Raw genomic sequence first — 15,515 nt, forward strand, 5'->3', positions numbered from 1 at the left:
ACAACAACGATGACACAAGCGTCTTCCATCTATGCACTCATACATGCATGCCTCTACAATGGGGTCTGGTAGTACAGGATACCTCCACACATACAAGCTACTCTGCACCACTCCTGCGGCGCTTGACATCTTTACCAGACACACTCCGCACGCCCTTTCCTCCGGTCGCCTTGCGCGCAGTCGTCGAGGCCGTCGAGGCGGCAGCCTTACGCGGCGCCTTGCCTGCAGTCGCCTGCCTCGCACCAGACCCAGTCGCCGTCTTGGAGCCCGTCCGCGGTCGCTTGGCGGCAGGAGCAAGTGGCTCCTCGTCCGAGCTGCTCGAGTCGGACTCGATGGCGATCGGATCCGCCGTCGTTCCGGCGCCCTTGGGCGCGTTGGCAATGCGCGTGTTGAGGCGCTTGACTTTGGACGGCGTGGGTGGAAGCGCGAGCTTGACCTCTTCCACTGCACTCCCGTCTCGGCGGGCATACAGGATCGTGGCCGTCTGACGCGCCGCGATGGGCTCGCCGGCAAAGCCATTGCCCAGAGAGCGTTCAGCTGAGGCCTGTTCCCACGCACGGTCGTCATCGGTGGTGGTGCTGGTGTAGGGGACAGCGTCGCGAGTCAGCTGCGGCTTGAAGAGGGCAATGGGGATGGAGGCCGTGTCCTTCATGGGCTTGGACGCCAGGAATAGGTCGCGGTGGGGCGGAGTGGGCAGCGCGGCCATGAACTCGAGCATCTCCCACGGACGGTCGTCGAGAGGAATGCCCTCGCCATCCGCAAGGTGTTGCGAACCAGTGAGAGCCATGGCGCGGTACAATGACACAGGACGGGGGAGCGCAGACGCAAATGACGGGTACTGCGCAATGAGGTCCTGTACCGGTGTGGTCGACGTTTCGCATGCGAGCGCGTGCTGCACACTGATGAGAAGTGACGGCGGCACGCTGTCGACCAAGTAGACGAGCAGGTCGCGCATTCCATCGAGGTCGGTAAACACATGTGCGCGGCCGCAGAGCGCCACTGCGAGGTGCAAGTATGAGACCGCCAGACCCGCATAGTCGGGCTTTGGCTGGCTGGGCGTAATCATCTCCTGGTTGGGGACCGCGAGCGCAAAGCGGAGCAGCTTAAGGGCAACCTTGAGGACCTCTCCTGGCTCAGCAGGCTTTGCGCCGGCGAGCAGTTGCACGTCATCTTCGCCAACTACACGGCGTTCGAGGCTCTGGAATCCAACACCGAGGAGACCGAGTAGGCGGTCTCGGGCGACGGCCGTCGGTGCGTCAATCTTGTCCTGCTTGCCGACGCTACCCATGACACGGAGCATGAGGTTGACGCTCAACTCGGTCGTCTCCACCTGGTGCTGGTCCTCGGCGCTTAGCAGCTGAGAGAGGAGCACGCCCAGGCGGTCGAGACCCACAGACAGGATTTCCTGTGCGACAACACTGTCGGCGCCGCGGAATGCCTCCATCAACAGGTCCATGTCGTCTGGGTTGGCGTCGCGGTCAAGGCTAGATCGCACAAGGCGCGACAGCTGCTGGCGAGCCTCAACGGGGTCGTCATTGTTGGCAATACGCATGGTGAGGCGCTTGAATTCAACACGCATCTCGAGCACCACGCGGGTCGCGCGCCATGCAGTGTACCGCGTGCCACTCTCCAGGGCCGGGAACGACGTCGACGTTTTCATGCCGCTCACGCTGTCCGACATCATGAGCTTGAGGCCCTCGACCATGCCTGTCTCAAGCGCACTGTCGTTGGAGCGCTTAATCCAGTCATTCGACAAGAATGCGTCTTTGAGGACATCGAGGTTGCGGAAAGCTGCAGTCTTAAACTGCGGGAGTGCCGCAAGACCGCGGACAATGTCTCTGATCTGGCTGCGAGTCTTTTCGGGGACCGTCTTGGAGCGCTCGAGAACGATGAGAATGGGCAAGTGTTGAATGAGTCCCTCCACATGATGCGCGTGGAACACGGACGACCGCGCCGTCTGGACGATGTATGCCTCGCGCAGGTTTTGCGGTGGCAGGCTCTTGTGACCAGTGCAAAGCAACAGCTGCTGCGTGAGAGTGACAGTCCAGTCGATGGCGTAGGTGCGCTTGCTTGAGAGACGGGGGTCGGGCTGGGTGCACAGGCCCGCAGCATGCTTGAGTTCGGGGAAGACGAGCTTTTCCAGGATGACGAGCGAACCGAGGCGGCGCCCGACAATGAGCGACAGTAGCAGCCGCACCACAGGAGGAACGTTGCGACGTCCGAAAATGTCGACCCTCTGGCTTGGGGTGAGGGTGCTGACCCATTCAGCGACAACGGGCCGCAAGGACCCGTCACCGGCCAGCTCATCCACCTCGCTCACATGCGCCAATGCGGCAGCAACGGCGTTCGGTGTACGCTGGTCGGCAGACTGGATCGCCTGGATGATAGTCTGCCACCAGGTTGACGACCAAATGGTAAACTTGCCATGACGAGCGAAGAGTTTGGGAGCCAGTGCCGTTCCGCGGTCGACGTGTCCGCCTGCGATGACCTGCTTGAGGCCGTCCATGCTCTGGTCGATCTCGACCGTGAACGCTGGCGCCTGAGGCGACTTGGACCGGTGTTGCTCCGTCGCTTCGCTGACTTCCTGTGCGGCCCCCGGGGGCAATCGTCCGTGCTGCACAAGACTGAGCAACACCACGGCGAGCTGGGAGAGGAAGCGGCCCTTGCGGAGCATGACGCGGAAGCGGTCCATGAGGGCGACGGTGATTTGGTTCCAGCGGTCAATCGACGTCCACACGTCGGCGTCACGCTTGATGGAGTCGAGGATAACGAGCAGGATTTCTTCGTCTTCCGTGCCGGTGATGCCGCGGACCAGAAAATCGGCAAGGGTCGAGTAACCGCGACACTGCATGCAAATGTTCATGACGCGCGCATACGTGCTGGCGTTCATGGGCGGGTTGTTGCCGCGGCGCTTGAACGAGTGGACCGCGGCAGCTGAAAACCAGAAACGAGTGTGGACAAACTCGAAACGACTGATGCCGGCTGCCGAGGGGATCTGGTAGTCGATGCTCTCGCGCATCATGGCCGAGCGACCATACCGCTTCAGACCGAAGATTTCAGGCACATACTCGCGGAGCTCTTCGCGGAACTGCTCGAGGGCGCCGTCCTCGTCTGCCTGGTCGCGGTCGCGTCCCTCACCATCGCCACTGAGCACCATACGTCGCTGCTCGAGTAAGTCGCGCGCCTCGACGAAGATGGGCATTGCTCGGAGTAAGTCGAGGTGGTGGCTAGGTGCCCCGCCATTGTTGCGCGCAGAATGTCCGCGAGCAATGAGAGTGTTGAGGTATCGACCGTACGAGAACAGACCCTGGCGCGTGAGTTCCCCAAAGGAAATACCGATAGCGAGGACGTTTTGGGCGCTCTGCGCAGCGGGACTCGTATCGAGCCATTTGTACAGGATGGGGAAGAAATCGAAGTGGTCGTTGGGGCGCGTTTCCTCGTACCATTCGAGCCATTTTTTCAACATTGTGTACACGGCATAAGGACGGTGGATGCCGAGCTGGTACAGGCCCATGGCCCAGTTGACGAGAATGCCGACTTTTTCTTCCAACTTGTCGACATCAATCTTGGGGCTCGTCGGCGCGCATGGCCCGCTAAAGAATGCCTTGCACAGTGCCGTCATGTCCGTCTCGGCAGAGATAGAGTCGAGCTTTGAAATCTCGGCCACTTGCTGTCGTCGTGGCGTCGTCCCACTGTCGACAAGCACTGGGCGGAACACGAGTGCCTCGTTACGTCGTCCCAGGTCGGCAAACGTCGCCGTGCTACTGTCCACAAGCGAACCGACGAGCGCCCAGTGACGCGACCAAGTCGTTGGTGAGAGTAGCACCTCCGGGTCGGCCTTGTAGAGTGCGCGGACAATTGAGGTCAACAGCTGCTCGACCTTGGACATTGTGTCTCGAGTCGGTGATGCGCGAATCTCCTCAATCTTGGTGCACGCCGCACGCAGGCAGTGACGTCCGATGGCCACATACTCGGTAAGGTCCGTCAGGTGCTTGTGAATAAGCTGGGTTACAAAGCCAAGCTGGGCAAAGTTGGCGACGGCGAGAAAGTCGGCAAGCCATCCAATGAGCACCCGTGGCGAGATGAGGCGTTTACGATACAGCAGCCGCAGCAACGTGTTGCTGTACTGCCATTTAGCCAGCCACCGTGCCCTGCTCTTTTCGTCACCGAGTACACCTGTCGGGGCCTTGACCGGCGTGGGACCAGTGGTGGCTACAGCCTTGGGTTTGGTGGGGAGTACGAGCTGTCCGAGTTGTATCCTAATCCAAGCTGTGAATGCTATTGTGAATTCCACGGTGTACCAGTCGTTGGAATTCATTGGCGCGGTCGCAGGTGCAGGCGCGGCCGTCGCGGTAGAGCTAGGCGTTGCGGCCACAGGTGACGGTGCTTGCACTGACGAAAGAACCGGTTGGGCACGGCCACGGTGCGCCGAGATCTCGTTGGCGCCCAGAACACGAATGAACCACAGGGCACGGTCAACGGGGATAGGCTCCGGTGGAGGACGGCCGGCAGCCGCGGGTGCTCCTGGTCGGGCGGCAGGCTGCGGAGGGGCAAACATGGTGTCCAAGAGGTCGATGCCTTTGAATCCGTGTGGGACGGGGTTGCGCATGAGTCGAGTGAGGGGGATATCGGGGTTGCCGAGGTCGGCAAGGAACTGGAGACGTTTGGCGTCGTTGTATGTCACACGCACTGGGATGCGAAATGCGCGCTCGCTGTTGCAAGAAAGTGTCAGGAGCAGCTTGAAGAGAACAGGGTCTCAGCTGCACTCACGAGAACGAAGGCATGGCAGCATTGCGCTGTTCGATGATTTGCTGTCCCAGCTCCATGAGCTTTTCCAGACCGCCAGTCTGGAGCTGTTGATACACTGGTCCATGCATGGAGAAGCTCTCCGCCTGAACAACGTTAGCAACCTCCTCTAATTTAGAATCACTGTTACATTAACGGCCGGCTTGAACGCGAAGCCTCCCTTGACGAAAGGCTCGGTGAGTTCATCTTCGGGTTGGCCAAAGCCTGGTCGTGAGGGGTAGAAGTCGGGATAACCTGTGTGGATGTCAGTCAAGCAACGAGACAACCATGTCACGACACTCCTCTCTCGAGGTGAGAGCTGGGGACCACTCAGCTCTCGGCGGGCAACGGACGACCCCAGGTGGCTCTACATGCGAGCCGTCAGAGGCCATCAGACACCGAATGCCATGACAGCTGATGTCCCACCACCCAGGCAGGCTCCAGCCAGACGATCGTGTGCCGACGACCACTGCCGAGGAATGCTCCGAGCAGCGCGCTCTCTTGAGAGTCCCCACACCAAACCACCTCCTCCTTGTGCCCGAGTGACACCAGCAGGAGCAAGAACGTACCGAGATCAGCGCGCGAGTTGAGCACTGTACGCCATTCTGGCGGCGGGAACTCTTCAATTGGTACGGGGTCCGCCAGAGGGCCGCCGTCGCCGAGTCCGCTGGCACGCCGCTTGTGGGGCGCCTTCGAGCCATGGGCTGGGCGGGGCACGGGGGCGAACCGCGGTGGCATGGCGGGGGTGTTGCGCGCTGGTATGCGTCTATGGGGGCGAATAGCTATGCAGTGGATGGGGAATGCGGCATGTGGGAGGGTTGGACTGAGGACGATGAATGGAAATGGACAAGAGGGGAGAGAAACAAGGTCTCTCGAATGGATGGGACGGCAGCAACACCAGGCAGTGCGGCGCCGGAAGCAAGGAAGACACACGGAGGGAACGACCGACGGCGGAGAGAAAGGGACCCCACACCACCGGATTCCAGTTCCAGTCATCTCGTCCTGTCTGTCGTATCATCCATCCTCCCACACCACACCACCACCACGATGCCTATCAACTGGCCCGCGCAGGCCACCCCGGGCCACGACGACGACGTCTCAGACACCACATCCGTCTCATACCCCTCATCGGACGACTCGTATGACCCCGACGACCACGCAGCCATGATCCAGGAAGAGTGGGAGGAGAGCCTCCGCCAGATCGAGACCGTTCTGTCCGTCATCATCCTCCCCTTCTTCGGCAAGTGGATGGGCCGCAGGACCGCATTCTGGGGTGAGTGCCAGTGGCGGGGTTGAAACACCGTACACACCAGACTGCATGTGGGAAGAGTGACGCTGGTGTGTCCCGGTGGACACGCCGGCGTCTCCACCGAAGACGTTGCGCGTGCGCGCGGCGCGCCCCGTCATCGTCCTTCCACGCCCAACAAGCACGGCCAGTGCTGACCTTTGCTTCTAGCGTACGACCGGTACAAGCAGTTCGGATGGACGCGCTCGTTCATCGGCCTGTGAAACACACAAATGAGAGCAAAGCAGTAAAACCAAAAACCGGCGGACAACAACAAAACGTGTAGAGACAGCATGGTATATGCATAGGGCCCGCCCGAGACTCGGGCGGAGATATGGAGAGGAGAGTGTGATAGATACAAAGAGACCTTTTCTAACTAGGTACTGCTGATGACACTGCTCTAGGCTAATTCTATCGTGTCCTGCTGCGAGGCATCTGGATACCACTGTCACGCACAGCTTGCCTCGCTTTGCGAATGACGTTCTGCAGGCTACTCCGGTATGTGCGGAAGCCGCGCTTGTCCACGTCCGCCAGCACTTCAGCAACCTCCCGGATACGCCCTTGCGTGAGGAGCGAGCCCAGCATCATCGAGTACGTGTCGGCCGTCGGCGTGACGCTCTCTTGCAGCATACGGCGGAAGATGCGGATTGCAGGTGACAACTGGACATCCCCATCCTGCGCTTTACGCCACGAGTCGGTCAACGTGTGTCCCAGGACAATGTTGTAGCCCACGATGTTGAGCCTTTGGCCAGACTGGTACATTCGCTCAATGGCCCTCCACCCATCCAGCACCCATCCACCACGGAAGTAGCCGGAGATGAGTGCCGTCCACGCTGGCACGGTCATTTTCACGCCGCGCGTACGCATGTCGCGCGCCACGTCCTCGGCGCGGCGCAGGTTGTCGGCCGTGCCGTCCTTGACCAGGTCGGAGATGATGGTGGCCCCCAAGCGGTCGTTGATCTCAAACCCGCGTCCACGCATAGCGTCGAGCGTCTTGCGTGCGAGGTCGTTTCGGTCGGCACGAAGCATGCCCTGCACCATTGTCGTGTAGGTGACAATGTCGGGCTCTTCTCCAAGCTTGGCAGCGTCACCCAGAATCGCGTTCATCATCTTGAGGTCGGCGAGATGCGCGGCAAAGCGCAGGGCAACGTTGACGGTGAAAATATCGGCAGCCAGAGAGGACTTGGGGTCCATTGCGGTGTGGTACAGTGCCATGGCCATGTCGGCTGATGGCCCGCCCATGTTGAACGCCAGAGACATGGTCTCGTTCAGGATGAAGGTCGGTGGCCACGCTCCCGGCAGTCAGTAATGATACCTCAAACTTTCTCTCTGCCAGAGGCAACTCACGAATGGAGAGCGGGTCGACCTTTTTCTTGTTTGTCTTGTCCGCCGCCTCTTGCGCTGTGCCTTGATTCGCGGGACCCACTGGTTCCGCCTCTGGCTTCAAGCCTTCACTCCTCCGGATCGCCTCGTGCAATCTACACTCCTTGTCCATGACAATCTCATCCCACACCGCAAAGAGGGCCTTTGAGTCATGGTACCTGCCCAGTACAGCGAGGTACTTGCGGTACGTGAGGGCAGTGAACTTGATACCGTCCTTCTTGCCGTCCTCCCAAATCTTCTGGGCAGCAGGTAGGATGGCGTGCTTGTCGCGCGGCTTGGTGTCGTCTTCGGCCGCGACTGTGTCCAACAGGCGATGGAAGATTGTCAGGGGCAGTGGGCTAGGAAGCATCTTGCCCGCCTCGGCCTCGACTTCCTGCATCAACTGAAAGTCGGTACTGTTAAGCTGGATCGTGTTGTGGCGCGAGATGAACAGAAAGCTGCCAAGCGCACCAATTCGACGCTCCTCGTTGGTGACCAGGGGATGTGTACCGCGGTGAAGCTCGCCACGGAAGCGCTTCCACATGTCGTGAATAGCACTCACGCGCCCACGCTCGCGCAGGATGTTGAGGCGTCGTTCCAGAAGCTTGCTCTTGCTTGGTAGACGGGCGAAATCGCCGGCGTCACACAAACGGTGGGCAGCGGCTGCAATACCCTCCATGTCTGTGTCGGCGACCCACTTCCTTTTTGAGATGTAGTTGACTATGTGGTCGAGCGATGGGAGGTCGACGTTGAGCTCGGGAATCTCGGCCAGGTCCAGGCGATGGATCATGACAGTCCACGCAGCCGCGAAGGGTAGCGGCAGCAGACGCGCGCCCATCGTCTCCACCTGGGCATGAAATGTTTCCTGGATGCGCGCGAGGCGTCCTGGATCAGCACGCTTTGCCTCGGCAACGAGCCAGTTTGCGTATCGTGCCGTGATCATGGAGGTGCTCTCCTTGTGGGTCTCGCGCTGAGCTAAGAGGGACTGGTAGTCAATGGTCGCCAAGGCGAAGAGAGACTGGAGAGCAGGGAGGTCGTCGTCGGGGACAGCGTTTTGGGCATAGTAGGACGCGAGGGTCGAGTTGATAGACTGTAACGACCTTTCGAGCAGGCGGTGGTGCCTCTTCTCCATGATCATGGGCTTGACCGCTGCCAGGAGATGAACCGCGTTCGGCTGGCCACCTCCGGCAGGTGACATTGCCAACACCATCGCCGCGTTTAACCGCCGGGCGTCGTCTGGTTTCGACATGATGTCCGACTGGGATGGGTCAGATTGAGATAGGGGGGGAAGGGGGTAGGGCTACATACCGATTCGATACTGCGTTTGGCGGCGGGGGACGGCACGGTGGGTCTCCTCCGCGGCGATGTCGAGGCCGCAGGCCTGGAGGGGGAAGGCGCTGCCGTCGGCGGCGATGAGAGGCCTGGCATGCCTGTGACGGGCGTGGCTGCATAGCGGCGGACATGCACACGCCCCTGTGCTTGCGTCGAGGCTGAGGACGCTCGGAGGACGCGCGAGGAGCTCTCGCCGATACGCCGGAGCATTGGGTGGTGACGGAGCGAAGAGTGTGTGTTTGCAAAGTAACCGACGATGGGTTTAACTTTTTGGGTCCACTCAAAATCTCAATCCCTCAGTTGTTGTTACCCATCCCACCCATCTTCCCGGTCACCATGCCCAACAACCGCAAGACCACCCTCAAGAAGATCAAGGGAAACAGCGAGGTGCACCCGGGATCGCGCAAGGGTGAGTAAGAGTATACCACTGTGCATGGCTGCCTGGACGATCTACTGAACATCACCAGCGGCGCAGATCACCCGTGTCCACCTGCGCAAGGCCAAGCTGGTCTCGGCAAGGAAGGACCGTAAGGAACTCAAGGTGGCAAAGCGTGAGTCTGGGGTTATGCATTGGGGCATTTTTGTGCTGCTGGGGCCTCGTCGTAGGCCAGCAGCCCGGAACCTGCCTTATAGGGATAGTACTGACACACAACAACAGTCTTCCGCCCCAACTTCTTCCTCCACCAGGTCACCAGTGCCGAGGCTCTCACCTTGCCAGAGCTCCGTTCGCTCGTTACAAACGTCTTCCTTACCCGCAACGACGCCCGTATCGCCGAGCTCGAGTCTGAGCGTCGTGCCGGCAGGGCAAAGGTCAAGGAGCATGTCGACCTGGAGGAGCTGAAACGAGTGGAGAACTCGGAGTGGGAGACTGGCTTTGGTGAGTGTAGCTGCGAAGCAAGTATATCACACTCAAGCTGACGCCTTATTTCTTCACTCTCCTCTTCTGCGCTCGTTCATCTGCTCCCCTGGCTCCTTCTGACCGACACTCCAAATTATGCAGAGGTCGTCGACCTGACCGACCCCAAGTGCACACGCTTGATGAGCCAGTGGGCCGAGGCGGGCACGAGGCTCAAGTCTGCCCACGTCGACCTCCTCCCCTGGGTCCGTATTGCTCGCGGCACGCCCGAAGTTGTCACTCCTTCGCGCCCAGGCCAGCTGGCGGGCATGGGTCTCGGCGGCGGCCCGATTGAGATTGAGGTGGACGCCGGTGAGGATTCCGACGCTGAGATGGAGTGATGTTGTACAACACTATGCACATAGAGTTTTTCCCTGTAACCCACCGGTCTTCTGGCGGCACCTAGCTGTACACCCCATGTCGTGTGCTGTGCTTGCTACCATCCTTCCTGTGCTCGCTGGATGTCATGGCGGCAGTGAAGGAATAATTTGATCCCGCTCGTCTCTCTCCCGCCACCCAATTCCGAGATCCACACCCACCACCCATCACGGCTCTCCAACAACTTGATCTCTATTCTTTGCTCCGACTTTCATCCATTGAACTTCGCCATGCCCGCACCACAAGCACCGCGGGCCAAGCCCGCCAAGGTGCGCTACTTCAAGGGCAAACCCGGCGGCGCCGTGGCCGACTCGGACTCGGACTCGGGCGAGGACGAGACCATCCCCCTCCGCACAACAAAGCAAGTCATCTCGGACCCGTCAATCGTTGCTGGCGGCGCGGGACGCGTGATCCGCCCCGAGACCCTCAAGGATGTCAAGCCCAAGATAAAGATGGACTTGGGTAGCGTCAAGATCCCCGATGGTGGTGTCAGCCGGGGTAAGTGTTGGGACAGGAGCGCATGTTACTGCAGAGGGGTCACTGACGTAGCAGCCATTGGGGAGGAAAGCGATGACGAGAGTGAGGAGGAGAGTGAAGAGGAAACAAAGCCGGCCTTTATTCCAAAGATGGAAGACGTGAGTTGGTAGTCTCTAAAGACCAAATCTAACGCATCAGTCGAGCGAGTACGAGACCGACTCGGAGGAGGAAAGCGAGGAGGAGGTCAAGCCCGCCTTCCGTCCAGTCTTTGTCGGCAAGTAAGTTTGTACGGGGTCTGACAGCCGGATTCCCTGGCACGTTTGTCTCCTATTGGCACCCCTACTAACGTGCTCAGAAACGCTCGTAAGACCGTCACCGCCGATCTCGCCGCCAAGGAGGCCGAGGAGGCGGAGAAGCGCGAGGAGGAGGAGCGCGAGCAGCGCAAGCTGGACAGCAAGGACCTTGCTGGCGAGACTATCCGCCGTGAACTTGCAGAGAGTAAGTGAACTGGCGACAATCCCCGCTGACCCTCGCAGAAGAAGTCTCCAACGACCTGATCCCCGACGTCGACGACACAGACGGTCTCGACGCCGAGGGCGAGTTCGACGCATGGCGCGCACGTGAACTTGCGCGCTTGCTGCGCGAAAAGACGGCCCAGGCTCAGGCCGATGCTGAGCGTGAGGAGATTGAGCGCCGCCGTGCCATGCCCGAGGACCAGCGTCTGGCAGAGGACATGGCCTACGCCGACGGCACTCGCGCTGCCGAAAAGGGCGAGATGGGCTTCCTGCAGACCTACTACCACAAGGGTGCTTTCCACCAGGTGAGCACATCCCCTTGCATACGATCCATGTGCTGACGGTATAGGACGACGACAGCGAGATTTTCAGACGCGACTACACGGGCGCGAGCGAGTCACAGGTGGACATGTCTGCCCTGCCTGCCGTCATGCAGGTCCGCAACTTTGGCAAGGTGAGTTAACCTGGCGTCGAACACCTGCTGACAAGACAGAAATCCCGTTCCAAGTACACCCATCTTACAGACCAAGACACATCGTCTGGCGGCTGGGGTACCGGCCACCAGGCATTCGCGCGCCCGGGCGACGTTGGCCAGCAACAGCAGGGATGCTGGAACTGTGGTGGTCCTCATAACCGTGCCGACTGCCCGAACAACAACATGAACGACCCCAACGTGATTGGTGGCGTCAACATTGGTGGTTCGGGTGCACCACAGTCGTATGGCGGCGGATTTGGCGGCCGCGACCGGGGAGGACCACCAGGTGGCTCCTCCGGCCCCACGTCGTCCAACTCGGCAGCTCTGGGCAGCGGCTCAGGCTCGCGCTGGGGCCAAGACAGCGGCAAGGACAGGAGCGATCGCCACAGTGGCGAGCGGCGCGACGACAAGGGCCGCGAACGTGAATACCGCGACCGCGAGAGGGATCGATACGACGACAGCCGTCGCGATGACCGTCGCAGTGGACGCGATCGCGAAAGGAGCAGGAGTCCGCGTAGGAGAGACGACGGTGGGCGGAGAGACGACGAGAGGCGAAGCGGACGAGACGACCGCGACAGAGGGTCTGACCGGCACGACCGAGACCGACGCGAGCGACGCGACAGGTCGCGCGACCGTGACCGCCGTGACAGGCGATAAAGCTGGAGCACAGGTCACCATGTGCCCACTGAGCCCACCATTGCCGACCACATGGCACATCTGTTCTCCGGTCACCCACTCAGCCTCACCGCTGCGGGAACGCCGGCCGCAGAGAGATCACGGCAATCGCAGGGGCTAGTATATGAGCAACGAGTGCGCACAAATTCGCGGGTAGTGTTCTGCAAAGGGAGGAGCCGGGAGGGGTCGGTGGTCGGTGTACGGTACGATGGGATGGAGGCGGTTGGCATAACTATCGGATGGGCAAGCCGTACGGAACCCATGTCCGGAAGTGCCTCGCAGGATGCATGTATCAGTCCGAACCGGATGATCGCGATCGTGCATGCAGGATAAGTAGTGTGTATGTGTTTGTCCAACTGATAGGTAATCCAACAACGCGTCGAACGGTCATCTGCGTAACGCCAGGCAACAGCGGGTGGAACACCGGGAACCGGAACGGCATGCCGTTCCGCACCTTGCGAGACGCGTTCGACGCGGCTGATCCACACCCCGTCTTGGAAGACCAAATGTCTCTGTTTTGGCCAACGCTGGACGGCTCACCGCAGTTGTGCACCTTTGTATGGATACGCGCCCCGATTTGCGCGTCGTGTGGCAGCGCCAACGAATGGGTGCGATGGAGTGCAGGTTGGTGGCCGGCATGTTGCCCCAGCGGTTCTGATCGCCATCTCAGCCGCCAAAGCTCTTTTGTCTGCTCCCTGCTGGCGATACAAGGATGCAGTATGTGTATATACTGGACTGTAGCACTCGACTTGCCGGGTAGAGGTGCAGCGCAAGCTGCGGTAAAGACCACGGGGTGACAGAGGGTGCGCATTGTACAGTATTGTTCTTCAGAACCCCCATGCCACCTAGTGGCACCTCAATCCAACCTTCTCCTTGCAGGTTGGATTCCTTGGGTCATCCCCACGCCCATTCCATTCCTAGGGTGGACATGCCAAGGGAACCATTAGGCGAGCGCTTTACACGAGAAGTGCGGCTGCGTTTACCAGGGCTGTTCGGTTCCATGGAAGTGCCAACAGAAATGGATATTCGGACCGTGACAGCGTCGAAGCTCATCGCTCACGCTTACCTGGGTTAGTGATGTAATACGGCCGAGGTGTTCGCATGGCACCTGCGACTGTGTTGGACTAGAGGGCCCACGTATCACGGACGAACCCAGGGAAAGGCGATGTAAGGCCGCAGCGCTGGAATAACGGGCTACAGCACAGCAACAGCCATCCAGCGAGCCGCACTGGAACCATCATTTCAATCGTGCCCCAGGTGGTGCCATTTCAACGATAGGATCTGCCACGCTAGTGCGTCCCTTTTCAGTGAGAAAAGAGGGCTTCTAAGGGCCACAATCGCCGCTGCAGTGCCAGGCATGGTGTACACCGAGCACGCCCCCACAAGACCGCTTGTGTATGCGGCACGGGCTATACGCACCACAGGGCCCAACTGGCGCTGGACCGAGTATCCTCACGAACAAGACACGCTATCACATGTAGCACGTATACGAGTGACACATTATGTGTGCGTATGAGTGCAGTCGTGGCTGCATGGCTGTGGTCCACACCCGTAAAACCAAGAAAAATGTCGATTATTTCCGCCACGCACCACATGGGCGCAGCGGAGTTCGCAAAGCGGATGTCTGTCCCTCGTCGCATGTTTTTCGGGTCAGAAAGCTTAAACTACGATACGGGTTGACCTCCCACATGCTCCACAAGTCCTATGTCACACTCTGCGTGTGCCGCAGGAACAGTGCTGGACATAGGACTTAAAGACACGCGCATAACGCTGGAAGTGATGCCAACTCCGCATGTTCCACGTTCCACACCTCGCCGCTTCCCCTTTGCGTTTCTGGTGTAACAGCAAGCCCCCCTGGCCGTTCCGGCTGAGCCGGCTGGCTGGCACCTCCCGCCCACTCATTGTACAGGTTTTACAGCTGACATAAGACCACCCCCGGTGTGGATACATCAGGAGTACCCGCTGCCAAACCAAGTAGGGGGGGTCGTTCCAGCAAACAAAGTTGTGTGGATCAGCAGGGACAGCTGGAGGAGGTCGATCGGAGATCGGAGACATGTTGGGAATGGGGGTTAGATAGCATGGTCCATTGCAAAGCTGAAGTCGCGGGTACCGGAGGAGACTGACAGGTGGAATTAACATGCATACAATGAACTAATGTCACGCCGAAGAGATCAGCCAAATCGGGTGTGTTGGCAATGAGTGCTCAAACACACACCCAGTATGGCACCCGCTCTTCCATTGCAGCCTCTGAGGACCTCTCTGTACCTCGAAGTCTGTGGGGGGCAGGTGAGGAGGCGGCTGAATATTGTCAGGGCAGGGCCCACGTTGATGCTTTCCTACCCAGAGGGTGAGTGCATTGGCGGGTGAGTTGGTACCCCACAGAGCGTTACTCGACGCTTTTCGGTTGGCTTCCAAGTGTCCCGAGCTAGCGAAGGTCGCCCCACTTCTTGCCGAGCGGGGGGTGGGCACTGCAGGGTGGTACAGGATGATGCAGGACGAAAGAACGTGCGGGTACAGGAGGGTCGAAGAATCCCAAGTCAACAATCGGTGGAATGTCGACAATCAGTCGGAATGTCGACAGATGATGGCATGAGACAGAGTTGGTTCCCAGTGTGGATTCAAGCGCAGCACATGTCAGAAAAGTGGCCCGAAAATGAGTTGGTCCATTGTCACGGATACTGTCAGCAACTCTAAACTTCGCAGACAGATGTACGTACACGAATGATGGGTCTACGACGACATTGCCCGATTGGTTGACGAAGCTCTTGTTGGTGACCTCCACTGCTGGTCCTTTGCCACATCTGCTCACGTCGCGTCAGCAATCCGCGGTTGAAGCAAGGCCCCAATCAACATGGAAAACTGGACGAAATGTACGACGAGGGCGACACGACTCCATCACGCCACAGGATATACTGTGCGGCGGTGTCGGGCACCGATGCCGCCCGAGCCGCAACCACCGCAAGGTACTGTCCTGCCATTCTCATTGTCCATACTCATTGATGAGGGGCGGTACCGAAAAAGGTCAAGGACAATTTCAACGATACTACCAATCCCTCCTCCGTATAGGCACCGCAGCGGGGAGTGGGACAGGTACGAGGGAGGGAATGGCTTGGGAATGGGTTGCTGGTCGGTCCGGAATCGGCAGTTGCCTGCTGCCTGTTCCTGTGCAGCTCATCGCCTCGTCTGTGACTCTGGGAACTGCTCTGGATCTACTCGAAGGTGAATGCCAGTGCGTCTCAGAATAGCCACGACCCAGCTGTGCGTGGTCCCTTACCCTGGCAGCAAGTGCTCGACCCATGGTCACCGTTTCCAGCGGGGCAACCCTTGACCTGATCT

The 15,515-nt window shown here is 59.6% G+C and overlaps 5 protein-coding genes across 5 annotated transcripts; 3 read left to right on the top strand and 2 right to left on the bottom strand.

Annotated features, from left to right (window-relative positions):
* Positions 1-97: 97 nt before the first annotated feature.
* Positions 98-5,523, bottom strand: SRB8 (RNA polymerase II mediator complex subunit; the record flags this gene model as incomplete). Its single annotated transcript, XM_028624743.1, has 4 exons — positions 98-4,712; positions 4,771-4,892; positions 4,943-5,152; positions 5,212-5,523. 4 exons carry the CDS (start codon positions 5,521-5,523, stop codon positions 98-100), a joined length of 5,259 nt encoding a protein of 1,752 aa, XP_028474911.1.
* A 309-nt stretch (positions 5,524-5,832) lies between these two features.
* Positions 5,833-6,479, top strand: EHS24_009463 (uncharacterized protein; the record flags this gene model as incomplete). The annotated part of the gene is made up of 2 exons (XM_028624744.1): positions 5,833-6,058; positions 6,475-6,479. The coding sequence occupies 2 exons, from the start codon at positions 5,833-5,835 to the stop codon at positions 6,477-6,479; spliced, it is 231 nt and encodes a 76-aa protein (XP_028474912.1).
* A 2-nt stretch (positions 6,480-6,481) lies between these two features.
* On the bottom strand, positions 6,482-8,974 carry EHS24_009464 (uncharacterized protein; the record flags this gene model as incomplete). The annotated part of the gene is made up of 3 exons (XM_028624745.1): positions 6,482-7,362; positions 7,418-8,690; positions 8,741-8,974. 3 exons carry the CDS (start codon positions 8,972-8,974, stop codon positions 6,482-6,484), a joined length of 2,388 nt encoding a protein of 795 aa, XP_028474913.1.
* Positions 8,975-9,100: 126 nt separating this feature from the next.
* Positions 9,101-10,000, top strand: EHS24_009465 (uncharacterized protein; the record flags this gene model as incomplete). The annotated part of the gene is made up of 4 exons (XM_028624746.1): positions 9,101-9,173; positions 9,232-9,315; positions 9,423-9,641; positions 9,765-10,000. 4 exons carry the CDS (start codon positions 9,101-9,103, stop codon positions 9,998-10,000), a joined length of 612 nt encoding a protein of 203 aa, XP_028474914.1.
* Positions 10,001-10,267: 267 nt separating this feature from the next.
* Positions 10,268-12,161, top strand: EHS24_009466 (uncharacterized protein; the record flags this gene model as incomplete). Its single annotated transcript, XM_028624747.1, has 7 exons — positions 10,268-10,535; positions 10,590-10,672; positions 10,713-10,792; positions 10,870-11,012; positions 11,051-11,334; positions 11,379-11,483; positions 11,523-12,161. The coding sequence occupies 7 exons, from the start codon at positions 10,268-10,270 to the stop codon at positions 12,159-12,161; spliced, it is 1,602 nt and encodes a 533-aa protein (XP_028474915.1).
* Positions 12,162-15,515: the final 3,354 nt, after the last annotated feature.

Source organism: Apiotrichum porosum (genome assembly GCF_003942205.1).
Source record: "Apiotrichum porosum strain DSM 27194 chromosome Unknown scaffold_9, whole genome shotgun sequence".
Taxonomy (NCBI): Eukaryota; Fungi; Basidiomycota; class Tremellomycetes; order Trichosporonales; family Trichosporonaceae; genus Apiotrichum; species Apiotrichum porosum.